The 27606-nt window shown below is 62.2% G+C and overlaps 1 protein-coding gene across 2 annotated transcripts in view; it reads left to right on the top strand.

The window, feature by feature from the left end:
- Positions 1–2159: 2159 nt before the first annotated feature.
- The window catches only part of SBF1 (SET binding factor 1), an 82187-nt gene continuing 56740 nt past the window's right edge, over positions 2160–27606 (top strand). For both annotated transcript variants that reach the window (XM_086481208.1, XM_086481211.1), the window contains exon 1: positions 2160–2214. In XM_086481208.1, coding sequence (XP_086337334.1) covers positions 2160–2214 — 55 coding nt within the window. The remainder of the gene's footprint in view (positions 2215–27606) is intronic.

Genomic DNA, 27606 nt, shown 5'->3' with positions numbered 1-27606 from the left:
TGCGGAGGGGACCCCCTCCTTGCGGGGCTGCCAGGGCTGGCTGTGCCCTGCACCCCGGGCACCCCTCCCAGCCCGAGGGGACCCCAGGGCCACCGGGGATAGGGAGAAGCCATCTGCCAAAGTCTGCCCGGACCACCCAGCCCCGGCACCCCCCGCCCAAAAGGGTCTGCAGGGCAATTTCTCTACATCCCATAGTTCTGCCTCCCCCGTTTCTGTGTCCCCTGTGCCTTTTCGCTGTCCCCTCTGCCTCGGGTGTGCCCCGTACCCTGCTGCTGCTGGGCACATGGGGGTCTGGCCGAGGGGATCAGGGGGGCTGGGAAGCTCCTGGGGCTGCTGGTGCTGCCCACCGGGTTTGGCACAGCCGGGCTCTGCCAGGCCGGCAGCTGCCCGCAGGCAGGGCTGACCCGCTCCTGCCTTCCCTTCGCCGGTGCCTGTCGGCCGGAGGGGCAGCATGTGCCGGGCTCAGGGGCCGAGGCTGGGCGGTGCCGAGCTGCCCCCCCATCCCGCACGCACCCCACGTCCCGCTCCCGCGTGGGAGTGGGAACGGGGATTTTCTCCGATGAATCATTCCCCGCGCTGGCAGCGGCTGTGCCGTGGCGTGTGCCCGCCGACCCCACTCACCACGGGATGGTCACAGCCGTGGGCAGCCGTGCGGTGGGTCCTGCCCCGGGACCCCCGGCCACACACTCTGGTCCTGGCACAGGGGAGCTCTGGCAGCTGCTGCTGTGGGACGAGACGGGACAGGACGGGACGGAACGGAACGGGACGGGACGGAACGGGACGGCCACACTGCAAGTGGGGGCCGCGGCTGCGGCCGGCGCTTCAGCTCTCGGGCTGGTGGCACCGCGGGACTGTGCCAGGCTGTGCCGCCACCGGCACCGCTGCCAGGCCGCGTCCCCCCGTCCCTGTCCCCACAGGTGGGCTTGTGCCGGGGCTGCTGCAAAAGGTCATGGGCCGTGGGTGCCGGTGGGAGCTGCCAGGGACCAGTGAGGGCCAAGACGGACTCAGCGCCCTGGTAGGCACCGGCACCGGCACCGGGGCCTGCGGCCGGACACATGCTGCCCACGTGGCTGCGGGGCTGCTCCCCGGCCCCCCAAGGCCTGACCCCGGCTCCGGTCCAGGGGTGCAGCTCGGCCCCGTATCCCAACGGGTGCCCAGACCCCTGCGGCGTTTTCCACCGTCAAGGGGGGTGAGGGGCTGCACAGCCCCCCTGCGCCCCCCACGTGTCCCGGCACCTCACGGGGGTGGGGGTCACCGTGCCCCGGAGTCCCGGCCCTCACGGGGGGTGTGCACCTGGGGGGAGCTCTGCACCCTCGGGTGACTGTGTGCGTGTGAGCTGTGCACCCCCGGGGGGCCGTGCACCCCTGGACACCTTGGGCGGGGGGTACTCCCCAGGGGGCCGTGCACGGTGGAGGGGGCTGCGCACAATTGGGGGTGCGTGCGTACCGGGGAGGGGGGCTTGCGCACCGGGGGGCCATGCGCGCTTCGGGGAGTCCCGTGCCCACCGGGGTCGGTGCACACGCGTGCCCGTGCGCACCGGGGGTCCCCGCACGACACCAGGGGTCCCCAGACACCCGTGTCCCCGCATACCGGGGAGGGACCGTGCGTGCACACCGGGGGTCGGGGCACACCCGTGTCCCCGCACACCGGGGGGCCGTGCATGCACACCGGGGGTCCCCTGCACAAGCGTGTCCCCGCGCACCGGGGGTCCCCACATGACACCGGGGGTCCTCGCACACCCGTGTCCCCGCACCCCGGGGGTCGGGGCACACCCGTCCCCCCGCACACCCGCGGAGGGTCCCCGCGTGACACCGGGGGTCCCCGCGTGACACCGGGGGTCCCCGCACACCCGCGGCCGCCTCAGCCCGGGGCCGCGCCCCCCGCCCCCCCTCCGGCCGGGGAACCCCGCCGTGCCGCGGCCCCGCCCCCTCCTTGGCTCCGCCCCCCCCCCGGCTCCGCCCCCGCCCCTCCGGCCGCGCCCAATGGGGTGCGGCGTCCCGCCCCCCGCGGCGGCGCAGGCGCAGGCGCAGTGCGGGCGGGCCGGGGCCGGCCGCGCTTGGGGTCCAAGATGGCGGCGGTCGGCGGGGAGCGCGGGCGGGCGCGGAGCGCGGCGGCGGCGGCGGGGCTGTGAGCGCGGCGCAGCGGCCGCCGCCCCCGCCATGGCCCGCCTGGCCGACTACTTCGTCCTGGTGGGCTACGACCCCGGCAAGCGCGGTGAGCGGCGGCGCGGGGCGGCGCGGGGCCGGCGGGGGCGCGACCGCTGTCACCGGCCGCGGGGGAGGGGCGCGGGCGGCGCCGCGGCGGGAGGAGCGGGCGGGGGGGGACACGGACGGACACGACACACGGAGGGGACAGGGACGGGCCGGCCGTGGGTGCGGGGCCAGGCCGGGGCTTCGGGCCGCGCCCGCGCGACGTGGCGGGCGCCTGGCTGGGCCCACGGGCGGGACCGCGGCCGGTACCGGGGGCGGCGGCGGCGTGGGGAGGGGGGGGGGCCCGGCCAGGGCAGCGGGGGTGGCCGCTGGGGTCCTTCAACCAGCCGGGCCCGGCGGGGCTGCCCGCCTGCTCCGTGAGGCGGTGCGGGACGGCGGGCAGGGCCGGGCAGGGCCGGGCAGCACCGGGCAGGGCTCGGGCCGCTTCCCCCGGGATGGTTGGTCCCCCCCGCCATCCCCCATAAAGCCTCTCACGGCAAAGCCCGGGGAGAAGCAGCGGCGCTGGGTGTGCGCAGCTCCAGCTGCCCCGTCCCCGGGGCTTACGTGCCCGTTCACCGGCAGCCGGCACAACCTCCGTGCGCGGTTCTGCCAAATTACGGTTTGGGGCGTTTTAGAGGCTGCCCCCGCCCCAGCCGTTGAGGAGCCGTCAGGGCGGCGGAAGCGGCGGCTGGCGTTGGTTTGGCGTGGGGGATTTCTGCTCACGGGGGTGCGGAGGCCGCTCCCAGCCCGGCTCCCCCCGAACTGACCGAAACCCCCTGAGACGGGGCCGGGCTGCCTTTTGCCTCACGCCGCTGCCTCGGGGGCCCCGGCCTCTGGGTCCGCTTAAAGACCTCGTTCCTCTGTCCTCGGCCTGCGTCTGCTCTTGTCTTCAGGCCCTGGGGTGGGTTGTCTTGATCGCGGGGGTTTTGTTTGTGTGCGGGCTCTTTCCGTGATGCTTCCTTCTGCCTTGCTGCGCCCAGCTGGGTTTGGTAAAAGCGAGCTTTGTCGGCGCGCCACACGAGGCGAAGTTTACCTAAACCAAGGACTTTCTTGCAGATCTGTTCCCCAAACGGCCCGTTCCCAGAAGAAGAGGCTGTTGGCTGGAAAGGCTTTAAGCGTGCGCTCGAGCTGAGGAGGGGGAATCCTTTCCCACGCAGCGCCTGTTCCGCCGTGGGTTGGGTTGTCGCGGGGAGCCGCTGAGCAGCTGCGGTGCTCGGTGCGGATCCTGACCCCCGTGTCTGCTCCCGTGTCCCTCGGCTTCCAGAGCCGCCCGGGGGCTCCCCCACGGAAGGCAGGAGCTCTGGGCAGCGCCTGGGCCGTGGAGCCCTCGAAAGGTCTGGTTTCGGGAGGGCGTTTGGGCCAGAGAGCGGGCAGCCCGGAGCAGAGTTGTGGTGTTGTCGGAGGCTGATCCCGTGGCGGGGTGGTTTATTGTTGTTGTTATTGCAGGCGCCTTCCCACGGTGTCCCGCAGCATCGGAGCGGGAAGGAGTTGCCCTCTGTCCCCCCCCCGGGTTGGACTCTGCCTGCAGGAGCTGGGCTGCCCGGGGCTGCTCCGGGAGTGAACGGAGGGCTGGGGTGATGCTCCGCAGCTGTGCCCTCCTCGCCTCGCTCCCGAGCGCTCTCCCTGGGGCCTCTGAGCGTTTCCTTCTGTGTCTTCTCGCTCGTCTCGGCCTCCCTGCCAGAGCTGTGGCTGCTGTTGGCGGCCTCAAGCCGGTGGTGGTCCGTAGCGGTGGGCGAGGGTGGGGCTGGGGGCGCAGGTGAGCGCTTCAGTCTGGTGTTCCGTGTCTGGGGACTCGGAAGCCTGAGGTTCGGAAGGGGACGATCAATGCCACGCGTTTTCCTAGGGTCGTTGGAGCCTTGTTGGGGAAGAGGGACGGCGCTCCGAGGTGAAGTGGTTCGTTGCGGTGAGCTCGCAATTAGTGAGTCGCGTTCCTCTGCCTTAAATGTTCATTTTTTTCTCTTTAAATCTCGTCTGTAGCGTACAGGGCAGAGACCTGAGCTGAAGGCGCTTGTGTCTGGGCTAGTGCAGACCTCGGCACAACACCCAGCCGTGACTTGAAAGCCCCTAGCAGGTTTGGGTAGTCAAAAACCCTGTCGCCAGCTGTGCCACTTGTCCCGTGGTGGCTGTCCCCGTAAAAATGTGTGCAAGGCCTATCCTGAACCTGCCTGGCCGCTGGCTTTGGGTTTGAGAGGCCCTCAAACCGGGAGGCACCGGTACGGTGCCAGCAGAGCGCTTTCAGACTCCCGTCCCGTTTGAATCGGCAGCGCCGCCAAAAGCCGCGGGCCTTTCCCGGGTTGTGTTTCGGCTGAGCGGAGCCCCGCGGGGGCTGTGGGGCTGCCCCTTCCCCAGGCCGTGGGTGGAGGCCCAGGCTCTGCCTCGGGGGTCTCGGCAGCCAAGGGTGTTTGTCTGTGGTGGGAAGCGGCCGTGATCTGCGCTTCCTACAGCTCGGGTGGGCTTTTTGCCCCCGGCTGCTGGCGCGGCAGCTTGGCACCGCCGTTGGGGACGGTTGGCAGAAGGCGTGAAGCTTCCTCCAGCGCAGCAAAGCGATGGGACGGGGAGGAGACATGTCCAGGACACGGGGGGGACCTTCCACTGCGGAGCCCGAGCCTCCGTGCTGCTGAGATCAGGCACTCGCGGGTGACCTCGCCGGGGTGAGGTACCCAGGGGCTGGGGCATCTTCTGCCAGAGCGCGACCGTTTTCCCCAGCACTGGAGACTTGCAGGGTTCAGCTGGACGGGGTGCTGGGTGTCTAGATGGTGCGTTTGGCCCAGATAATCCCTGAGGTCCCTCCCAGCTGGGCGTTCTGTGATGAAAGCTCTGTTCGGGGCAGGGGCAGCCGAAGCAAAGCCCTTTCCCGTCCCCGTTCGCAGGCGCCCGAGTGCTCTCCCGAGCTGTGCTGGGCGGCTCGGAGCGGGACGCGTGGCCGGGTGATGTGCCAAGCCCTCCCGAGCACCCCGGGGGTCAAAGATTGACCGATGCCGGTGGTTTGACTTTTGGGATCGACACGGCACCGCTCGCTCCCCGCGCGCTGCCCTGGTTTCGCATCCTCCCTCCCCGCGGGGAGCTGAGATGCTGTGGGGAGGAAGGGCCCGCCGCTCTCCGCTGCCAGTGACTAATTGCTTTACAGGTTGGGTTAGTCTCGGCAGAGCCCTAGCCTGGGCGGCAGGCTGCTGCTGCCACGGCTGTGCCGTGCCGTGCCGTGCCGTGCCATGCCGGCACCTCCCTGCCAGCTGTAAACAAACCAGGGCCGAGCGCTGCCGGGGGGGAACCCGCACAGCGGGGGGGGGGGGGGCCGCTGGATGGGACCCTTGGCGCAGGCGGGGAGGGGGCTCGTCGCTGCCGCTGCCGAGGAGTTGGCGTGCCAGGGGATAGATGGCGGCTTCGCCGTTGGGGACGGTGAGAGGGGAGGGTCTGCGGGGGTGGGGGGACCTGAGGTAGCTCTGTGTGGTCTCCAGAGGTAGAATCATGGCATGGTTTGGGCTGGGAGGGACCTTCAGAGGCCACCCAGTGCTACCCCCCACAGCGAGCAGGGACAGCTTCAGCTGGGTCAGGTTGCTCACAGCCCCGTCCGACCTGGCCTTGACTGTTTCCAGGGAAATGTTTCCGGGGATGGGGCATCGACCCCCTCTCTGGGCAGCCTGGGCCAGTGTTCTGCCACCCTCGGCCTAAAAGATTTCTTCCTTCTATGTAGCCTAAATCCACCTGCTTTTGGTTTGAAAGCATTACTGCTTGTCCTGTCGCTGCAGGCCCTGGTGAAGAGCCTGTTGCCATCTTTAACAGCCCCCCTTCGGTACTGGAAGGTCTCCCCGGAGCCTTCCCTTCCTCAGGCTGAACCACCCCAGTGCTCGGCATTAACCGCACTCAGCGCGGTCTGGCGAGAGCAAAACCGAAAGCACGAGAGACCCGAGGGCTGGAGCGGGGCAGCCAGCGGGGTTTGGTGGGGCTGGCTGGAGGCATGGGGGGCTGCGAACGGTGCAGGCCGGCAGTGGCTCGCTGGGGTTTACAGGTGGCATCCGCTCCTGGTGCGGAGCAGCGTCTTCCCGGTCATCCCCGTCGCACGCGGAGTCGCGCTGGCCGCTGGGAGCGGCGTCTCTGCTGGGTTCTCCTCATCTGGAAGGATGGGAAAAAACCAGCTGTTAACTCTTTCGGTAAACGTGTTGTCTGGCTGTGAAACTGGTGTCTGCACGGGACAGCGTGGGGTCCTCGGCCGGCCAGCGTGGCCGTGAGCCGGGCCGGTGTCCGGCTGCTTTTCCTTCAGTTTCACGAGCCCCGCTCCGGCGTGCCGAGCCGCAGGGTGGCAGGGGTTGCGTCCGGGGAAGCAGAGCACCGGCACACGACAGGGAGAAGAAGCTGCGGCTGCCTGACACCGATGTCCGTGTGTCCCGGTTGGTTGTGGTTGCAGTTGCAGCCGCGGCCGCTGTGCACCGAGCCAGGTCCTGCATCCGTGGGCTTGTGTCGGGAGAGGGGCTGCGCTAAATGCAGCGGGAAACGGGTTGTTTCATAAGTGAGTGTTTGTCACACTGTGTCACGATGGCTGGCGTTACTCTCTGTAAATGGATGTTTTTAAGTCTCTTGGCTCTTATTGTTGGTGCAGACAAATGGCTGCTCTGCAAAGCCGGGACTTCTGGCTGCTTTTTGCCTGGGGATCCGAGAGGTTTTTCTCTGTGTATCCCCCATGGCCTCAGAGGCCAGAGCAGCTCGATTTCAAAACACGTTTAGCAGGGCTGAAGGGCTTATCTCGGGGTTTTCTGTAGGGAGCGCTGAGTGAGGCGTGGCCTCTTCCCTGTGGGAATTAGAAAACAAACAGACAAACACAAAAATAGGGGGATTTAGAATACATGCGTTTCTGAATGAGCCATTGACGATCTGCTGCTGTTTCTGTCGCTACCCCAGTTTGCAGCTGTGCAGCCCGCCCAGCCCTGGCGTTCGCTGGTGCTGCAGGTTCTGGCCGAACCTCTGGGGTTCCCCCGCAGGTGCAGTGAGGCAGGGGAGGACGGGAGGCCGTTCAGCGGGGCAGGCAGTGGGTAACGGGCGCCGAGGCCCCCAGCTCAGGGTCTCCTCGGCTTTTCCTCTCTGATGGGTGTGCGTGGCGAGCAGAGGGGCTGCAGGGGTGGCTTCTGTGAGAAGCTGCTAGAAGTTTCCCCCGTGTCCGACAGAGCCAGTGCCAGCTGGCTCCGAGATGGACCCGCCGCTGGCCGAGGCCGAGCCCATCAGTGGCGGTGGCAGCACCTCTGGGATAACGTGTTTAAGAACAGGGAGGAGTTGCTGTGAGAGAGAGGAGTGAGAGTGCACGAGAGAACCAGCCCTGCGGAGACTGAGGTCAGCGAAGGAGGAGGGGCAGGAGATGCTCCAGGTACCGGAGCGGAGATTCCCCTGTGGCCTGTGGTGAAGACCATGGTGAGGCAGGCTGTGCCCCTGCAGCCCACGGAGGGTAACGGTGGAGCAGAGACCTGCCTACAGCCCGTGGAGGACCCCCCGCTGGAGCAGGCGGACGCCCGAAGGAGGCTGTGACCCCGTGGGAAGCCCACACTAGAGCAGGCTCCTGGCAGGACCTGTGGCCCCGTGGAGAGAGGAGCCCAGGCTGGAGCAGGTTTGGTGGCAGGACTGGTGACCCCGCGGGAGGGACCCACGCTGGAGCAGTCTGTGTCTGAGGGGCTGCACCCCATGCGAGGGACCCACTCTGGAGTGGTTCGTGAAGAACGGCAGCCCAGGGGAAGGACTCACGTTGGAGAAGTCATGGAGGACTGTCTGCCATGGGAGGGACCCCACGCTGGAGGAGGGGAAGCGTGTGAGGAGTCCTTCCCTGAGGAGGAAGGAGCAGCAGAGACAACGTGTGATGAACTGACCCCAACCCCCATTCCTTGTCCCCCTGCGCCGCTCGGGGGAAGGAGGTAGAGAAATGGGGAATAAAGTTAAGCCTGGGAAGAAGGGAGGGGTGGGGGGCAGGTGTTTTGAGATTTGGTTTTATTTCTCATGGCTCCTTTCTGATTTGATTGGTAATAAACTAGGTTTTTCCCCAAGTCGAGTCTGTTTGGCCAGTGAGGGTAACTGCTGAGCGATCGCCCTGTCCTTCTCCTGACGCACGAGCCTGGCGTTGTGTTTTCTCTCCCTGTCCAGCTGAGGAGGCGAGTGATGCAGCGGCTTCGGTGGGCACCCGGAGTCCAGCCAGGGTCAACCCCCCCCCCAGCCCCGATGGATCGTCACGTTTGCCCAGGCCTCGCTGTGCTGTTGGTGGCCCGGAGTGATGGCAGAGCCAGGCGGCATCGCTCCCCGAGGCGTGGCAGCCCTGCGTGCCCTGGTGCTTGCCGCATCGCTGCCTGCCCCCAGGCTGGGGTTCGCCGCCCCGGCCGAGCAGCGTGCTGGGGTCTGGTGGGCGCGGAGCCTCCTGCCGTGCCTGCCGTCGTCTTCCCGAGGCCCGGCCGCCCTGTCAGGGGTGCTGCTGTTCTGCCAGGGGGTGGAGGCTGGCGGCGCTGCTCGGAGGCCTCGGCTGGGCCGGGGAGGTTGCAGCGTGTTCTGTGTTTCTTTGCAGTGGTGCAGACTGGAGTGCCGTGCCCTGTGGGGCGTACTCTTGCTGTGCTCAAACGTAGCTCCTTCAGAACACCTCGCTGCTCCCGCCGTCGGGGCTGGGGTTTGGGCGCGTTAATTCTGGTTTCGAGCTGCTGCGGGAGGTAAGGGTGGGCGCTAAGAGGAAGCGGCCTCCGGCCGTGGTGCTGCCTCCTTCCCCGATGCCTCTGAAGCAGCTTCTGGCGGCGCAGGCCCCGTGCAGACGGTCGGAGGAACGAAGGCGCAGGCGTGATGCGTGCTGCGCTTCTCCGAGGTGCTCGCAGCTCGGCTGCCTCTCGGGCTTTTGCTGCACGGTGGGAGCCGATGCCTGGAGCGAGGAGCTGACGCTGAAAGGCCGGGAGGCTGGAGTAAACCCGCTGGGCAGAGGAGAGCTCTCGCGGCTTGTCTTGCTACCGTCCCACCTGTGTTTTGAGTCGATTTTCAGCCCGAGAGTGCCAGGCGCTCTGCTGCGGCAAGCTGTCCGTGCAGCTCTCGCTGGTGGGAGGCGTTTCCAACTGGCAGTAAAAATACGCTTCGCTCTGTCGTGCGTGGACCTGGCCAAGTGACTCATCGGTTTGACTCAGGCTGGGCTCTTGTAATGCGCCCGTCTAGCAGAAAAAAACCCACCCCGCACGTTGAAATGCCTCCAGTGGTTGCCAACAGCCAGCTCTGTTTGCTGCGTCAATATTTGCAGAGGGGACCTCGGAACGAGGGGATGTAACCCCTGTACACGCCACGGGCAGAGCTGCCCGCCTGCCGTCCGGTGACCTGGCTGCTTGAAACGGGAGCGCGTTGGAGCCGTCGGCGTGGGTGCCTGTCGAAGGGGCTCAGCCCTGCTCCTGGCAGCCGCCAGCCCCCGGCCGCACGGGTCGGTCTGGGAACTGCAGCTCCTCTGATCCCAGACACTCTATTAATACTTGTCTTGTTCTCTTTGAACTTTTGCCCGGGAAGAGGAGCTGCGCGTGCTGCGGATCGACAGCCGGGGAGTCAGGTGCCTGGCAGTGGCGTGGGATTAGATCTTCCTTCAGCCAGCGCCAGGGCGGTGGGTTGGGTCCCGTCTTCGATAGGTCTCGGTGTTTCCAGTTTCCTTGAGGTACTTTTGTACATCAGGAGAGATTAATCCCGCCGTCGCCATAAGACTCGTGAGGCAGAGGGCCCTGAAAGCCATCTTGCGCTCGCAGGGTCCGGTGAGCCCGTCGGCAGCCTGCACACGAGCCGCGGCTGCGCCCGGGGCGTCGCTGCCCGGCGTTGGGCCTGCACAGGGACAACGACGTCTCTCTTCTCTCCCCGCCACCGCTTCTGCCTCCCCTGTACCTCTTTCCGTGGTGCTTCCTGTGGCTGCCAGAGCTCGGTTCGGTCGGCGCATGCCGGCAGCCTCTCCCGGAGGTGCCGGGGCAGCTGGAGCCCCTGCGGCTGTCTCGTGTGGTCGGCAGCTCCGTTTCCCAAAGGTCACCGAGTGGGACGGTGCTTTGAAACCGTCTAAATACAGCACAAGAAGCATCTCGGTGTAAAGCTTTCCGTGGGCTCGCCTCTGCGAGTTGTAAACCTGCGACGTCGCTTAAGATGGAAAATTCTCTCTGCCCCATCTTGGGTGATCCGCTGTGTTCGTGGGGGAGTGAGTGTGTTTTATATCGGTGGGGGGGGAGTCCTTTTGGCCCTGGAGCAGTACCCTTGCAGGACAGATCGGCACGAGTGCTTTGGTGCTCTGGTCTAGTCGTGTCTCCCCCTTTGTGAGGAGGCTGTCCCGCGTCCGGCTGGATTTCGTTGCCAGAAGCTCCTGTTGTTGTGACCATCGCTGAGAGGGCGGCTGCTGTTCACGTGGCTGCCGACACCTGCGTCACGGTTTTGGGAAAGTGGGTGAACGTGAGGAGGAAGCATCAGTCTAAAAACATCTGTTGTAACCAGATTTTGAACTGTTACTAATATTTTGTTTACTGCCAGTGAGAATTTTGCAAATTTATTTTTCATTTCTCTCACTTGAGCTTGTATTTATCTCGGCGTGAGCAGGAATCTGAAAATGTTGTTTGCAGTGAGTCTTGTTTTCCCATTCCTAGTGCTGGGCTTGAACAGCAGCTGCCGTTTTATGGGTACTAAAAACACAGACAAAGATGACTTGGGCGGAGGCAGAAACGTGCCCTCGAGTTCCCCAGGCTGCCCAGCTGTGTGCCCCGTGGGAGCTGCCGCTGCGGTGCCGGGGCAGGAGGAGTTCGCTGTGAAAACCTTGTGGGTTCGGTTACCCTGAGAGGATCAGAGGAGCGGTGGGGCGGTACTGCTGAGCCAGGGAGCTTTTCTCTCCACCTCTCATCGTGGCACGAAGCCTTCCAGGGCCGGGCTGCTCATCTTTCCCTCTCTGGGGCCGTGACGCTTTTGACCACTAAATACTCGTGTTGTGTCAAACCAGACATTTGAGAGCCTGCAAGCACCTCAGGGCGGGGATCATCCTGCTTCTAGGAGTGCATCTTTCTAATATCCAAAGTTCATCCCTCCCGGTTTGGCAACTGGAAAAAGCGAGGCAGGGAGGGTTTGGTGAAGGTGGCAGTGGTTCCTGGTGAGATGGGGCGGGCAGTGGAGGTCAGGCTGCGCGGAAGGGCAGCGTGTGGGGGCCCTTCGTCTCCCAGGAGCAAAGGCCTTTCTCTCGCACCGATCCAAATCGGGTTTTGTTTATGGTGTGGCTCAAAAGTGCCACGTGTCGGTTTGCAGGGAAGAGCCTGCAGATTTGGCAGCCGCTGCTGCCTCCTAACTGAGATTTGGATAGTCTTGTGCGTTATTTTTGTGTTTCTGAGCGCTTTCTGATCAAGATGATGCAGCAGGAAGTTTTTTGGGGAGGAAAAACTGAGCTTCTCTCTGTTCATTCGACTTGTTTTTGTGTTGTGGGTAGCTGTAGGAAGTGGAGCAGAAAGCTAGTCAGGCTGCTTACCTCTTCTCTGTATGGCATCTTCCTCCCCAAACCGGAGGTCTCCGAGATGTGCTGATTGCCCAGCTAACCGCGCTTTTCCGTCTGGTGGAGTAGCACCCTTTCCAAAGACGAACCGCCCCCGTGTCAGACGCCGAGAGAAGGACCCGTGGCCTTCTGGAGGTGCCATTCACCCTGCCCTGGGCTTGGGGGTCTGAGAGATCACAGCCGTGAGGCACCGCTCAGTCTTGGCTCTCCAGCTGCGGGGGGAACCTGCGGCAGACCCCAGGGAGAGTCCGGGTCCCTCCGCAGGCGGTGCTGGCCGGCCTGGTGCCCACCGGTCCTCTGGCCGGCCTGCAAGTCAACTCTGCTCCAAAACAGCGATAGCGTCACTCTTGTAGAGCGGGAGAAGACTTCTGACCTCGTTTCAGGGACTTTACTGTGGTGCTTCTTGTTTTGGTTTTGTTTTGGATACCTGCAGTCGTGCCTCTCATGTTCTGAGAACCGAGATGAGCGTCTGTTAATTGAGACCTGGGAGAGCCGGTGGTGAATTCGGTGCAAGGCTGCCGGGTCAGGCTGGTGGGGAGTGCCGGCTGCGTGGGGAGCCTGCAGGCGTTTTTGAGGTGCGGTGACAGGACCAGGGGTGCTGTTGTCACAGCATAAACACACCCGTGTCAACACCCGCGGCGTGTCCTGCTGCAGGGCGGCTGTGTGTCCCCACACCCGTGGCGTGTCCTGCTGCAGGGCGGCTGTGTGTCCTGCTGCAGGGCGGCTGTGTGTCCCCACACCCGCGGCATGTCCCAGGGCAGCGCACGAGCGTGGCTGCGGCCGTCGGCGCTGGTTACCTCCCGCCTTCATCTGCCGGGTTTTCAGCGGCATCGTTCGGTGGTGGACGTGGAAATGCGCCTCCCCAAGGCGGGCGAGAGGAGCCCGCACCCCAGGCAGATCGCAGGGCACAGAGCGTGCACATCTCCTCTCCTCCTCTGCCTGGCTGTCCCCGTCATGCCGGCCGTCCCCCCGGCGCGGCTGCGGGAGCACAGGGGTGGGGGAGTCGGTCGGTGCAGCTGCTGCCGCGTCCGCCGCTGAGAGGAGAGTGGGGACACTGTCCCGTGCTCGCCGTCGAACACAACGTCTCTGTTCAGCGCCGAATGGGGTGAAGCCGGAGGACAATTGTTTGTTTCAGCTTCTTCTGGAGGGGTGGCTCCGGTGGCAGCAGGGGTACCAGCGAGGGGGTGCGTCATGAGTTGTGTTTAGACATGACTAAAACCGCGGTTCTCGTGATTTACCCGTCATCCAAGACGTGTGGGATGAATGTGGTCGGTGAGGGAGCAGTACGTCGGGGGGCACTTTGAGCTTGGTCAGCGGCTGGACCGGTCCCGTTCCTTTGGAAAGGCAGGTGATGACAAACCAGGAGAGAGAAGCTCCTGGGTGAGATAATGTGAACTTAGCAGACCCAGTTAGGAAGGAGGTCAGCCCATATGCATGGTGAAGTGTGCTGTACCAAGGACAGCCTGCTCCAGTTTACCTTCCTGACGAGAAGAATGAGACCCGTGCTGATTTATGCAGTAATCATCTGCAGGAGTGACTCCTGTGGGCTATCAGTGAGGCAAGGAGCTTAACCGCTCTGTCTAGTGATGCATGAGGTGTTCATGTGGGTGAGAACACCTGCGGTGAGGTTAGGGAAAGAGGTGCTGCCTCCCCGCGCAGACCAGCTCCAGTCGACAGACGCACTGGAGGAAGCTTCTGTGCAGGCTGCGGCGGATAAATCCGTGCCTCGCGTGTGCCTGCTTGGCCCGTGTCGGAGATTGGGCGTCTAAGACTAGTGTGGTGGTTCTGGCTCATTAAATCTGTTCATTAAATTGGTTAAGCAAAACGCAGCCTCGTTCCTGGGGTTGATGATGTGGTTAAAACCAAGATTAGCGAGCTGTACGGGCTGTGACAGCCGGGGGGTTTGGGCTGACGGGGGGCACAGGCAGCGCTTTCCCCCGCTAAAAGACGAGGAGCGACCGTGCCCGTCTGTGTCTGAGGGGCGCTTGAGTTCGAAGCGGGATCGCAGACGTCACGCCGGCAGACAAGGCGCTGCGCCTTGGCAGCGCGGCCGAGCAGCGGGGGGTTGCAGGCCCAGGAGGGGTTGGGGACCGTGTGCCCCGGCGAGAGATGCTGCTGCGCCGGGGCGAGCGGCGGCCGTGGGAACGCCGGCGCTTTTGTGAGCAGGAGGTTGGAGGGCGTAAACAAGCAGTTATGCAAAACTGCGCGGGGGATTGTTGGGTGGTAGGGCACCGCTGTAGCAGGTTTTGGAGTAGATGTTAATTATAGCCTCCCTTAATGAGCCGGGAGGGAGCCATATGTTGTTAACGTTTGCAGCGGCTGGGAAATGGAGAGAAAGGAGTTGCCAGCACCTCAGAGCACGAAGATAAGTTGGGGAGCTGCTCGGCTCCTGCTGCCATTCGCTCCAGAATGAAATGGAGTTTTCTGTAATAGCACTGGGAGACTTTTTGGAGGGAGCAGGGCAGAGCCCGCTCTCCGGCAGGTGAGAGCAGCCCCGAGTGCCCGTGTTTGCCGAGGGGGAACAGGCAGGGCACACGGCTGAGGTTTGGGCTGCCCGAATCCCAGGAGCCGGGACTGCGCCTCCGCCGTCGTGCTGGGGGCCCTCGCTTCTGGAAGGGCGCTGGGTTCAGGCGGGCTCGTACGCCCGGCTTGACAGGAGATTAAAATCTGGGTAAGCTGGCTGAGCGGTGACGAAGATGACTACCCCTGCGAGTATCTGCGCGGTGCAAGGGCTGTACGGTCTGATGTAGCCCGGCGTGTCTAACCGGGGCCTGGGCTGAAATGCCGAGGTGCTGTGTCTGTTCTGCGCCGTGCCCGGAGAAACGTCTTCCTCAGCGTGTCCGTGCCACTGGCGCCTGAGAGCTCCTTCCTAGCCTGGAGCTGCCTCTTTGGATGGAGGAGCTTGGCCAGAGGAGGGCTGCTCCAGCAGGCTGCTTCATCTCCCACGCCAGGAATACTGCGGGGATGACTTTGCGTTCGTTTTCTTGCTGAGCGGGACGCCGGTGTGTTTGGAGCGGTGAGCGCGAGGGCGAAGGGGGAGAGCTGAGCTGTGCAGCTTGCGCCTGGGCGTGAGGCGCGATGAGGGACTGGGCCTTTGGGGCGATAGCCATCCCGCTTGCCCAGCCGATGGCGTGGTGCCCGCTGCGCCCGCTTCTGGTGGCAGAGGGGCTCGGCGATGGGGCACTGGTTGGGCCAGGAGAGTTAAGACGGTCAAGTGCTGTCTCAGCTGAAAGCCCCGGTGCCTCGTTGTGCGCTGTGGACATCGCCTTGGAGTTGACTCGAGTACAGCCGAGCCACGGAAGGTTTCTTTTCTTGAAGTTTCTTGGGAGCGTGTCAGAGAATTCACGCGCGTGTTCTGCAGCCGGTGCTCGTCTGTCAGCGTCTTGTCCTGGATTGTCCTGGGGCTTTGCGTCAGAGGAACACCTTTATTTGTAATTTCATTTATTTAAAAACAAGTTGGAACAAAACGTGATTCTGAGGCATCGGGCAGATCTTTCGTGTGTTTGTTACTTCAGTTCTAGGATAAACCCTGGCTGGTTTTGGTCCCTTTTTCCAGTCCGTTCTAGCGCCGCTTTCCTTGACAGCTCAGCACAGCGTCTCCGTGGACGATAAAGTCCCATCTGACGATTTCCTTGAAAACGTTCCATAAAGCCGAGGCCACGCTGGCCCGGCCTGCGGGGCCGTGCTGCGAGCGGAGGGCTGCCCTGGAGCCCTGCCCCGGCGGAGGTGCCGTGCCGGCGTGGCTCTGGGTGGCCGGAGGAGGGGGGACAGCGGCACTGCAAACAAACCTCGCGTGTCCTGAAGCCGTGACCTGTCTCTCCGATCCCGACTCCTTTCTTTCTCGCAGCCCAGCAACGTGTGACTCGTTGGGGGGGGATTTCTGCTGCTGGTTTGGAAAATTAAACTTCTTGTTCTTCCTTCTTTGGCTGCAGGCTCTCCAAGTTTCTCTCAGCTGTCTTGACTCTGGTCCATGTTTTCACTTAACTGTTTATTTTCCTCTCTGTTTGGGCTGGATTTTGGCTGAGTTTGAAGGCTGCTTTGCTCCTTTTGCATAATGATCCGCATCCTGACTGTTCTAACCTTGCCGTCGTTCTTTTCATCCCTGTTTTGTTTTTTCCTCTCAAGCCCTGGCAATGGAGGTCACTTCAACATCGTTTTCATGTAGAGGGTGGGAACCTTGATTCTCTTCTTTTGACCTGAAGTTTTCTTGACAGCTCTCGTTTTATAGAAGTATCTTTTAAAAATGTCACGTCTCTTGGAAATTTCTTTCCATCGAGGCTGTCACGATTCTGTATGTGTTTTAAAACGCTGATGGACAGACTCGAGGTTTGCCATATGTTTCGGACTTGTGTCTTGTTGGAACGAATGGTTCGAGGAGCAGCTCCAACTGCTGCTGGAGCTGCTTCCTCCGGAGAGTTTCCCCCGGGACCGACTCCCCTGCTGCGCTCTTCAGACGTGCCGGAGCCTCGTCTCCACCTGCAGTCCCCCGGCGTAACGTGACATTTGAGGGACAGCAGAGAGCGCGAGGAGTAGGTGAGATGTGGACTTTGAGAGCCCCTCAGTTTGGGAGTGCAGCCGTGGCGGGGGGTTTATTGCGGTGCCCTCCCCTGGGGCAGCTCGGTGGTGGTGGCTGCTTCCGAGGTTTGCCGGTGTGGTCCCTCAGCGCGGGCAGTGGCAGGAGCAGGAGCGTGTGATGGGCAGGGCGCGGGGCAGCTGGCCGTTTGAAACAGCCGTCTTCTGAGGCAGGATTGCAGGGACTGGCGCTCAAGAGGGCGGTTAGTGTCGTTCTTATTCGTGACATTAGTGCTGCTTTTTCCCGTTCTCGGCAGAGCACGGAGTGACGCTGCTGGGTTTGGGGGTTTTTTACTCTCGCCTGTTCCGAGTGCAGCCCTGGAGGTGGGGGCGGGAGAGGCTGGCTGACACTGGCTCCTCCAGGACTTGAAGGAGGGGAAGGGCTGCACCAGACCTCTTGGAGAACAAGTAAGAATGAACCCAAGTGAGCTGTGGTTTTGGCAAGAAGGGACTGAGTGTTGTAAGATGCAGCTTCAGAGGTATGACTTGCTCAGAGGTGCATGGAAGGGTCTAACAGTAAGGTTACCCAGGTCATATGTAGTCAATACAGAGGCTGGGCAGACTTCCTCGAGGCAGGGGTCATAACCTCTACTTCATTATGGTCTTGTCCTTTTCAGAGGAGGTTTTGCTTTTTTGTAAAGGCCCTTCAAAAGCATCCATGGGCATATCTTGGCCCTTCCTTCTGGACGTGGGAAATCCCTGGTGGCATCAGGCCAAGGGGAATGAACACGATGGGTCATTTGTCACTGTCTCAGCGCGCTAGAATGAACCGACGGCGCTGCAGGTGCCGTTTCTCTGGAAGTTCGGACGCTGCAGGCTTGTCGTTGGGTAAGGTCATGAGAGACGTGTTTCGTGAAAGCGCGGGCGCTTTGGTCTGCTGGATCGTTTGCTTAGAGAAACCCGTTCCCAGCGAAGGATGCGGTAGGAAGTGCTGCGGAAAGCCGAGGCTGTTGAGTCTTTGAGCAGCCGAGAGCCGTGGAGTCCTGCCAAACAGCGAGAGGAGTCACGGGTGGGTGTGGGGGCAGCGGTGCTGTCTGCCGTCGGCGCTGCCAGGGCCCCGCCAGCCAGCGTTTGCTGGCTTTCGCCGCAGAAGGTGCCGTCGTCTTTCACAGCTCGTGGTTATGTAAAGTGTTTTTGAGTCCACGTAAAGTGGAAGGTGGGAAGCAAACATCCTGGGAACGGAGATTGAGAGAGTGCGTGTGATGAAAAGTAAACATGTTGTTCTCATCTTGGTGGGATGATGGGGTGACTGCCTGAAGCGATGTGGGGTGCGTGTTTTGGCTGAGGGGGTAATTGCGGTTTGGGAGATGAAGGGCTGTCAGTAGCTGTGATCCAGTGAGAGCACTGGTGTCGCTGGAGGAGGATAGACACCAAACCCACAACCCCGGCCAACCACACCTCCCCGAAAAACAGTCACAGCTTTCTTCCTAGTTTTGCCAGCCCGTGGGAATCAGACGCGTCCTTGGCGTTACAGGGTCGTTACAGAGTTTCGTACCCTCTGACCTCCAGTTCAGGGCGGGAGTGCTGCGGGCCTGAAGCGCTCCTGGTTCGAGTAGAGGATTTTCCTGAAATCATTTCCGTGGGTTTCCTCCTCGGACAGCTTAAATGGTTTGGAGGTGGATAACGGTGTTTGCGGCGTTATCTCTCTTCAGTGCCCTGCTCACCGTTTTGTCGATCCCTGAATCCTTCCCTTTCCCGGGCTCTTTGGGTGTCCCTGCAGTACTGGGCAGCGGCTTGGGTTCAGGAGACACACTCAGGGGGTTGGGGGCATTAGTCGCCGTCCGAAGGCCAGCGCTGCCTGTTCAGAGCTTCATGGCAGAAGATGAGAGTGGTTGTACTGAGAAAATGAGTGATGCTGTGGAGACGCCTGTCGTGCCTTGGGAACAGAGCTGCTGCCCTGTGTGCGCGACGGGCATGAATTCATCTTGGGCGTTTGGTCTGCAGCCGTTATCCCCAGCTGTTGGCCCAGGTCTACGTCCAACTTTAGATACTTCTACTTGTACCACTGGAGAAGATGGATAATCCAACTCCTCCGAGGAAATAGTCTTGATTATTTAGGGAATATGTACCAGCGGGAGGGTGGTATCTACCAGCTGGGTCCTGTTAGTCAACGTGGAGTCGTGCACACAGCTGTTCCTATGGCCAATGGATTCGTTCTGGTGATGTTCTGCAGGCCAGCCCAGGAGATCGTCAGTGCGTGGGCGCAGCAGAGTGCTGCCCACCGAGAGGGCAATGGAGACACCACCACCCGCCCTGGGAAGGCGACATGTAAAATTAAGCTGCTTCTAGAATCTCGTCATCTTTCCTCTTCAGCCGAGACACCGGCTGTCACCCTTCATCGTGTAAGGAGGAGCAGCGTCCCTGTCCCTCCTCTCCCCTCTCCGTTCCCCTGAACAGGAGGAAAGATAAAAGCATCAGTGAGGTTCTCGAGTCGCTCTTTGCCCGTCAGAAGCGCGCGCGTGGCGATGAACAGCGTGTTTGTTCTTCAGCAGTGCCTTTTCTGCTGGGCACCGTCTCCCAGTGCTTTCCGTCTGAAACCAAGCACGTGGAGATCAAGCGCTGGTACAGGAGCCAGTTCTTGCACAGGCCCCCAAATACTCAAGAGATCACAGTTCAATCATCGTCTCGAAGCTGGCGGAACCAACCCTGCAGGGCTTAAGGCTTCATCTCTGTGTGTGCGTGTGTGTATGGTGGTTGAATGCCACTGGTCACAGGTAGCTGGGTGGAAATCCCGAAGGAAAAAGCCTTTGGATATACATTAGAAAATGGAAAATGGCACATCCAGCGTTTCACTATACGTGATAAGCTGCAGAATTGCTTCAGGTGTAGGTGTAGTTTATCCCCCTGGACAGGGCCGTTAGCTGACAGAGCGGAAATTCTCCACCGCCGGTCAAATTTCCGGGTCCCAGGACACTCGGAGAGCGAGCGCTTTCTCCTCCTCTTCCCGGTGCTGGGCTGCCCCCTCGCTTTGGGTCGGCATTGACTGTTGGACTTCCTTCATCATCGCCCCACGAAGTTTGACCGGAGGAATGTGGACAGCACCGGTGACGACCTCGCACACCGAGGTGTGGGTTGGGGAGTGTGGGCAGCGGGTACCGGCAGGACGGGCAGCGGGTACCGGCAGGACGGGCAGCGCCGTGGCGTGCGGCTGCCGGCCTTGCCCTGCCTTGTCCCCAGGAGCCTCGCAGGGCAGAGGGGCGAGCAGCACACCCGCTCAGCTCACGTGCGGCAGGCGTTGCGGGAGCAGCACAGCACCGTGGTGAGGAGGAGGACGGGGAACTCAGACACGGTGGGGAAGGATGGATGGCGAGAGAAGGGTAAAACTGACGGGATGGGAAGGGAAGAAAGCATGTCCTGCCCCGCAGGACAGCACTGAGCCAAAGAGGTGGAGGAGGGACGAGCAGCTCCTCCGGGGCAGCAGCGTCGGGTGACCTTGCTGATACGTCCCCAGCTGCAGCGACAGGCCAGGGGACCTGCCCCGTGCGGCCCCGCCAGCAGCGCAGGGTGCGCTCTCGGGCTTCCGTGGGGAGGGCAGGGCTGCTGTGGGATTTGCAGGTCTTCTGCCAGATGGAGAGACTTCCAGGCGTCAAAGTAAATCCCAGGATTTACCAGCAGTGGAGCGTGGCACGGCGCTCGGCGGTTCCGCCGGCTGAGACGGATGGGCTGCGCGACCGTGGAGGACGCGTGGGAGGGAGCGCTGGCATGCTCGGTGCCGCAGCCACCCCGTGCTGGACGGGGTCAGCCCAGGAACTGTCGTTCCCTGGCCAGGAACCTGAACCCCAGAGAGCGGGAGCGGGGCTCCGGTTAGCCCCCACCACGACCACAGCCCCCTTCAGCCCCCAGCAGAGTAACGTCATCAAGAACCTCAGGGCCGGGTCCTTCATGAGCCTGGCTCCTGCTGCGGAGCAGCCGTGAGCTGACAGAGCCTGTTTTGGGGCTGGGGCAGTGAAAGTGGAGTTACCAGTGTGGGCTCCTGCTTGGAAACGCAGACCCGGTTTGGGGTGAGAGGGTGAGCGGACAGGAACTAAATGTCCTGGCTCACAGGGTTCTCCCTCTGGGAACAGCCTGGCCAGGTCAAAAGGGTTTTTAAGGAGAACAGACGCTAAATCTTCCCCTAATCTCCAAAGGGCTTTCGAGTTGGTGCTGTGGAAATAACAGCACAGGCAAACCAGTCACAGAAAAGGATGTCGGTGCCTGTGTCGGCAAGGCTCGGAGCCCAGCAGGAGCAGATCCGTCGGTGAGCCCACTGGCGCCGAGGATCCCTTTCCACGCCATGCTGGCTGCAGCCGTGGACCTGTCGGCTGAGCCCCACGCAATGGGGCTTTTACAGAGGTACCCGGAGCGGGTACGGGTCGTGCTCCGTGGTGTGAACCAGCGTGCGGGCAGTGGTGGCAGGAGCTCTCTTCTGATCCAAGCCGGTGCAGACCTACCCGGGATAGGTGGTTGCATCGGGTTGGAGATCACCGTTGGGCCTTCGCAGAGGGCTGTTTCTAAAGGCAGGGTGTTTTCCCCAGCGCTGACTGGGACTCTGCGGTGAAATGTTGCACTTGCTGAAGACGACAGCAGGCTTTTTCTGAAGCAGGGTGGCTGTCAAATTTCTGGAAGGGTTCTGTGATGAAGCCGAGCTTGGTTGCTCTTCGCTTCTGTGGGTGGAAAGCAGTAGGGACCTCTCATTCCTGGAGCTCCCCAACACCCGTAGCTTCTCCCTTCCCTCAGGATCCTGGCAGGTTTCTGTCTCGTCTCTGGGGATTTCAGACTACTGTGGTTTCCTGTTGCTTGTGCCGCAGCCCATGTCCTACAGCAGCTTCTCCTGCTCCAGGATGGAGATTTCTTGAGCACAAAAGATACTTTCCAAACAGAATAATGTTAGCATCTCTCCTGAGAAGAGGTAATCAATGAGCTGCTTAAAAAATAGAAATAAAGGAGGGTGACTAGACTTTATTCCTCCTTTATTTCCCACTCTGCAGGATGATGAACATCCATCATAGCGGCTCGTTCCCTCGTGCTAACACAGGACAGCTTTCCCGCAGCAATGCCACCTTGCTGTAGTAGCTCATTCCCTATAAATGAGCTGCCAGTACTTTTGGGTTAGGGATTTATTGACCTCGCCTATCCTGAGACTCATGATGAAGTCTCAAGGAGCGGGGAGGTATCGGGGGAGACTACAGGAGTGGGTTCCCTCCACGCTGGTCTGGGGCTGCTCGTGGAGAGGAGCCCCTGCCCTCCTGCGATGGCCCCTGAGCTCAGGGGACACGCTGAGCCCCCGTGCTGCTCCCGCCTTGCCCTGGTCTGTCTCATTGCGCTGCTGGCCAAAGTTGTGTTCCTGCTATTGTTTGCTGTTGTCACTCTTAAAAAAAAACCCCCAGCTTTTGTGGGCTGGTGGGGGCTGAACGGGAAGCTGGGGTTTTCTGGGTGGCATGCAGTCCTGCAGCCAGCTTCCCTTATATAGGCACAGCCTCGGCGCTCACCTGATGGCGCGGAGATTGCGGCGAGAAGGGGATGTGAAAGAGCAGGGCCGGGGCTGGCTGCACCGGGGGAACTGCCCTCTCTGCCCGCTCTTTGCGTGCCCCCTGCCCCCCTGTGCCCCCCCCCAGGAGCCAGGCGTAGGCACCCAGCCCACGCAGTAGCTGCAGCCGGGTCCTGGCTCTCCCCAGCAGCCCCCTGCACGTGGACACGTGCGCGTGCAAATGGCTCTCCCGCGACCCCACGCCTGACGGTCTCGGCAGTCGGCCTGCACCCCCGGACCCTCCGGCTCCGGAGCACGTGTACCCGCCTCCCCAGCCGCTGACCTGCTCGCCGGCTGCTCCGGCTGGATCTCTGCTCGTGACCACGCCGACGTGCAAGGCATCGCTCTCGACCAGGGTTCGGCCCGTCACCCGTGGCCTGACTCCCGCTGCTGGCACTGGAACCCCATGTGCACACAGGACAGAGCCCCCCACCCGGGAAGGGGGAAGAAACAGGATGCAGAAGCAGGCAGAAGGAGCCGTGCTGGTCAGGCGTGGGGCGGCCAGTACGCACTCGCCGGCAGCCGGCCCCTTTCACCTCCTCCTCCCTGTTTCCCCACGCTCCCTCCTCCCCAGACCTCCTGGCTTACAGAGGTGAGCCCCCCATAGCCCGTCTCGTCCATCCCCCAAGTGCTCTGCCTCTGCGCCCCACAGCCCCGGGCCGGGCTCCCTGTCCCTGGCCGGGTTACAGGGCTCCTGATGGCCCTCGTGGCCCGGGGCCGGTGAGCTGCTCCTGGAGCAGCCACGTCCCTGCAGTGGTGAGCTGTCCGCGTCCACGTGTGAGAGATGATTTGGGGATTCACTCCGTTGTGTTTCTCAAGACCTTTTATTTGTGGATCCCAAATGCCAAGTCCTCCCCCGCAGCATCCAGGGAGATCTGCCGCCTCTTCCGTTTCGCCTCAGGTTCAGGAAGGGTCCAGGGCCAACGTGGTGAAGGGCAGAGCCCCTGCAGAGCCGAGCGCGCGGGCTGGGAGCGGAGCCATGGTGTCGTTGTGCCGGGCCTTCCCATGATAACCTGGAGTCAGTTCTCTTGGCCCGTTTAAAGCTTAACGGCTGCAGAAAGGGGCGTCCATGTCACCTCTGTTTAGAGCCGCAGGAGAACACCGCCACGTAACGTCTGTGCCGGTGTTCCCTTCGCTCGCACTGGCAGAGGGGACTGCGCAGGGGTTTCCTTTACTGGAAGTAGCGGAGGATCCCAGCGTCCCTGCCTGGGGGCCTCCCATCCCCTGACTGCTGGCAGCGCCTCAGAAATGGGGGTTCAGGCGTCAGCGCTGCTTCTGAAGCACCAGCCAGCGACAGCGTTGCCGGTGCGTGGCTGGGGGTAACCCGAAAGCCTCAGCCAGACGCTGAGCGGTGGCAGAGGGCTGAGCTCAGCCCCCGGGGGACAGCAGGTCCCCGCCGCGCAGGAGGCCGTCCTGCAGCGTGACGGGACGGGTGCTCCGGACGGAAAGCTGGTGCGCTTGGGTGGCTGTACGTGGGGAAGGGGCTCCGGCTGAACGCCTGCCGGGCCGGGCCCCCGCCGGGGCTGCTCCTCGCTCTGGCAGGCGGCGGTTGCCTTTCTTTTTCCAGAGGGGAGCTGTCGTCGCGGTGGCTTCCCCCGGCAGGGTTTTTATTTCACTCGCCAACGCGGACGCGTGCGCCGCGATGCTGCTCGCTCTTAACGCGCCGCTTTCGGCTTCCCCCTTCGGCTGCGGGTGCTTCCCTGGCGGCGCTGGCGGTGCCTGGCAGCCCGGCGTGCGGCCGTGCCCGTAGGAGCTGCGGCTCACTCGGCCGGCATCGGCGTCCGACAGCAGAGACCCCGCGAAGTCTCCCGGCTGCCGCCCCCCTCCTCGCCTTCAGCCCCTCTCTGCTGCGGTTTTTATCGGGGCAAAGCACCCCAACCCCCACGTCTACTTAAAATCCATGCCTCGCCATGGAGAGGTTGGGCAACGTTCCTTTTTTTAGCGACCTGCAGCTTTTAAAGGGTGATGTGACTCGAGCTCTGGCTTCTCAGGCTCTGGCAGCAGCCCCCCCGTGCCAGAGCTGCTGATGCTGTGGGCAGCGAGGCCGGGGCTGGCCTTGACCCCCGCGGCCGCGCTGCCTTGGGCTCTCCACCTTCACCCTCCGGGCCGGTTCCTGCCCGGCGAAGCGGCGTAGCAGTCGGCGTCTGGGCGAGCGGTGGTGGTTTGCACCGTCTCTCGCAACTGCTGTTTTCTCGCGACGTGTGGCGCGTGCGGTGCTCCTCCGCGTCTGCGGCGCTTGCGTCGGTTCAGCAGCGCTGCCTCGATGAAGGGTTGGTGTGGGACTGCAGGGTGGTTGGTGTTTTGTTTTTATTTTGTGTGTTGGGTTTTTTTTTTCTTTCTTTGGTGGTTTTGGCTTTCTGCAGTGTGAATATTTTGCTCTTGTTTTCTTTTCCCTGGTTGTATTAAGGACAAAAGTCCTTTTTCCACTCACTGTTCTTTTCGCTCCCTCCCCCAGAGCCATCCAGTTGCGTTTGCCGTGGTTCCCTCCGCACCCCTGCCAGTGCTGCGGACGCTGAGATGCTCCAGGCCATGAGTGCTGGGCTACAGCCGAAGCGGGGCAGCAGCCTCGCTGCTGGGGACCCCTGTCCGGCAGGGCCTGTGCCGTGCACCCCTGCGCAGCCCTGGGGACGGCATGTCGTGCACTCATCCAGCTCGGCACGAGCTTGTGGCCATAGGCTGAGGGTGAGGGAAGTCCGAAACGTGCATGAGTGCCCGCAGGCAGCCCTCACTCAAGGGCAGGACCGCACCGGTCCGGTCAGAGCTGCTCGGTCAGTCCCCAAACCGCGATGGAGCGATTCAGGTGCCAAAAAAGGAATTCCCAGGGTCCGGGAGAGGTCTGCGTTACGCTACAGACACACGCTGCTGCATCTCACGTGGCCGTGCAAGCTCGGATGCTGTCCATTACCTGGTCTGGCAGCCTCGCCTGTCGCTTTAGGTTTGGGAAGTGCCAGGAGCCGTGCCGGCACATTGACACCGGTGTGGCTGCTGGTGGCCTCATCCCCGGGGGAGCACGCTGTCCTTCCCGTCGGCAGCCGGCCTGCGAGCGTTTCCTATTGCAACCTTCCCTTTCTCTTTCACTGAAATCACTTGCAACGTGGTTATTTTGCTTGGCTCCGCTGTTTTGTCTCAGCCCATGAGGGCTTTGGGGTTCATGGAATTTTCCAAGCGCCGGGGTGGCTGGAAGGGAGCTCCCACGGCATCCGCAGATCCTTCATCGGGAGTGTCATCGCACACGGCCCCGAAAGAGAAAAGCAGTCTCCTCACCCTGGCATCGGGTAAAAGGAGGATGAGGAAGGGGCTCTGGAGGATGGGGGAGAGTAGGAAGATTGCTCACTGGTCTTGGATCGCTTCCCAGAAATGCTTGCTGGAAAATGTGGACTCCCCTCCCTGGATCTGGAGGGGAGGGATGGGGAGGTGGTGGGGTCCTCCCAACTCTTGCTGCAGCCTGGGACTGGGGACACGGGGAGGTGGTGGGCTTGTCCCAGCTCCTGCTCCAGGCTGGGATGGGGGACACGGGGAGCTGGTGGGCTCATCCTAGCTCCTAATCCAGCCTGGGCTGACGCTGCCGGGGTTCGGCGGGCTGTGCGCGGGCTTTGAGCCGCCTCGGCGAGCAGACAGCGGGCTCTGTAGGCTCTTGGGTGGGCAGCGCCTGCAGCCTCCAGCCCAAAGTCCTCGCTTTACTGAGAGCACTAAAAGCTGGTGGATTAAAGGAGTTTCCCAGACTGACCCAGCTTTTCTCTTACCTCTTCCATCTCCGAATCTAGCCCGTGGTGTTTCTCAGGGTTGGGTGCTGGGGAGCAGATGTGGAGATCATCCTCCCTGCAGACGCAGGGCCTGGAGCAGGCAGCGTGTGGGGGAGAGCAGGGAGCAGGGGTGGCCCAGGCACCCCGGCACAGAGCTCTGAGCAGTGGGGGAGCCCCAGGGACAGTGCTTGGGGGGAGCAGTGCTGACAGAGCTTGGGGTGAGAGCCTGGGGAGCGGAGTGCTCTCGGGAGGAGGAGGAGGAGGCTTGGCATGGTCCACCTGAGGCAGCCTGGGGACAGCCAGCCAGATCTCCACCTTGCCGAGGCAGTTTCCCCACAGCACTGCTCCCACGTGGGAATTCTTCTTTGCACAGAAACTTTCAGGCGTGTCGGAGGAAAAGGCTGAAACCTGCCGGCAAACCGGGTCTGTTCCCACGCGATGGGAGGTGTTTCTGTGCCGACGGCGACAAAGTAGAGCCCAAAGCCTGGCTGGGCCCAGGGAACGGGGCGGTGATGGGGCAGAGGATCTGCTTCAAGGAGTTCCTTCTCCGTGAGGTTCTTCTACTTCATCTCTTATTTTAGACAGATTCGGTTTTGATTTTGGGTATTTTCTGCACTGGTGACCTTCTGGTGATGAAACTATTCTCTGTGATGGGACTCTGGGCCTGTCCAGGGTGAGAGTCTCTTTATAAAGAGCCAGAACGCTTGAACATGGGGATTTGGATTCCATTGGGAGCTAAATCCCTCTGCGGCCTGTCTTTGCTGGAATCGTCTTGGGGACAGTTTATTTTCCTTGATAAATAGATTGTGAAACCTGATTTAGGGGAGCAAATGTACGAGAGATGGTCAGCGGTGATGGTCGGGAGCGGTGCAGCTGCCCTCGGAGTCAGCTGAGCGCGTTTCCCGTTCCCTGTGGTTTTCACACCAACTTTCCCCCTTGTTCCGAGCGGCACTAGGTGTTGTGAGCTGCCTGCGGGGTTTGTCTCCCGGCCCCCTGTGGCCACGACGTCTCGGTTGTAGGGGCTGGATTAAACCAGGCTTCTGCCTGTCTCCACAGGCTTTCCTCGTTGCTGGGAAGTTTGGTTTCTGCGCTGTGATAAAGCTTAGGAAAGCGTCCCGGGGGCTTTCTCCCTTTGTGGGAGGAAAGGGTCTCAGCAGCCTCGCTCTGCAGTTGAAGTCCGAGCTGTTTGGAGGGCAGATGTGTGACCACGACCTGGGCTCTCTGCTGAGAGAAAAGGACAGTAGAATGCCGCCGGAGCTCAGGGCGTCCTTTCTCACGTGGTTTGTCTGCCGTGCGGGCTCGTGGCCACCCGAAGGGTTTAACCGAAGGGCTGAGCCGCGCTGCCGTGCTCAAGGCCAGGGTTAGGGTGGCACCGTGCACCCATGTTTTTCCCCGTCCAGCCGAGCCCTGGCGACAGGGAGCTGGCACAGCCCGGTGCTGAGCGGCGTTCTCGGGGCTCAGCTCGACAGCCGGGGGGTGGCGTGGGCTGCAGGCGACGCGTCCTGGCCGCTGCTCCCGCACACCGAGGTGCTCGGTGCGAAGAGAGAAACGACAGGCTGGGGCCTCCGGACCCCGACGGGCCCGTGGCTCAGAGCCCGGGTGGCGGCAGCCCCCGGCAGCGGGCTCGGCGTGGCCGGGGGCTGTTGGCGTTCGTAGGCTGCGGGGGAGGCAGGGCATCCTTTGGACTCCTTGGAAGCTGTCAGCAGGGATCTTGAGCACAGTTGGGCCGCCCGGGTCGTGCACCAAGTGTAGTCATTTTTCACTGACAGGGCATTACTAAAAATGGGGAGAAACGGTGCAGCGCTCGGTGCCCGTGGCTGCTCTCACCCCTCTCGGCCGCGAGAGTTCATAACAGTGACCTAAAGCCACCGATGGCTCAGATAATTGGCACTGCAGTACGTGCAGGAGGGACACTGCCAAGTAGTTCAGGCTTACATATAAAGACTGCCCTGACTTTAACATTTAAGATTAACCTTTTCTGTGAGTTTAGGCATTGTGTTGTGGCGTTAAGAGGCCGTGATCACTTTTTCCCTCTTTAAAAATCGCTTCGGTTTGGATAGACTAGAACCCAGATCGTTCATTACAAACAGGACAAGAGCTGATGATGTGCCT

The sequence above is a fragment of the Leptosomus discolor genome, chromosome 1 (genome assembly GCF_034619465.1).
Source record: "Leptosomus discolor isolate bLepDis1 chromosome 1, bLepDis1.hap2, whole genome shotgun sequence".
NCBI classification, from domain to species: Eukaryota; Metazoa; Chordata; class Aves; order Leptosomiformes; family Leptosomidae; genus Leptosomus; species Leptosomus discolor.
Note: the sequence above shows the minus strand (reverse complement) of the source record. Positions and strands in the feature narration are given on the sequence as shown.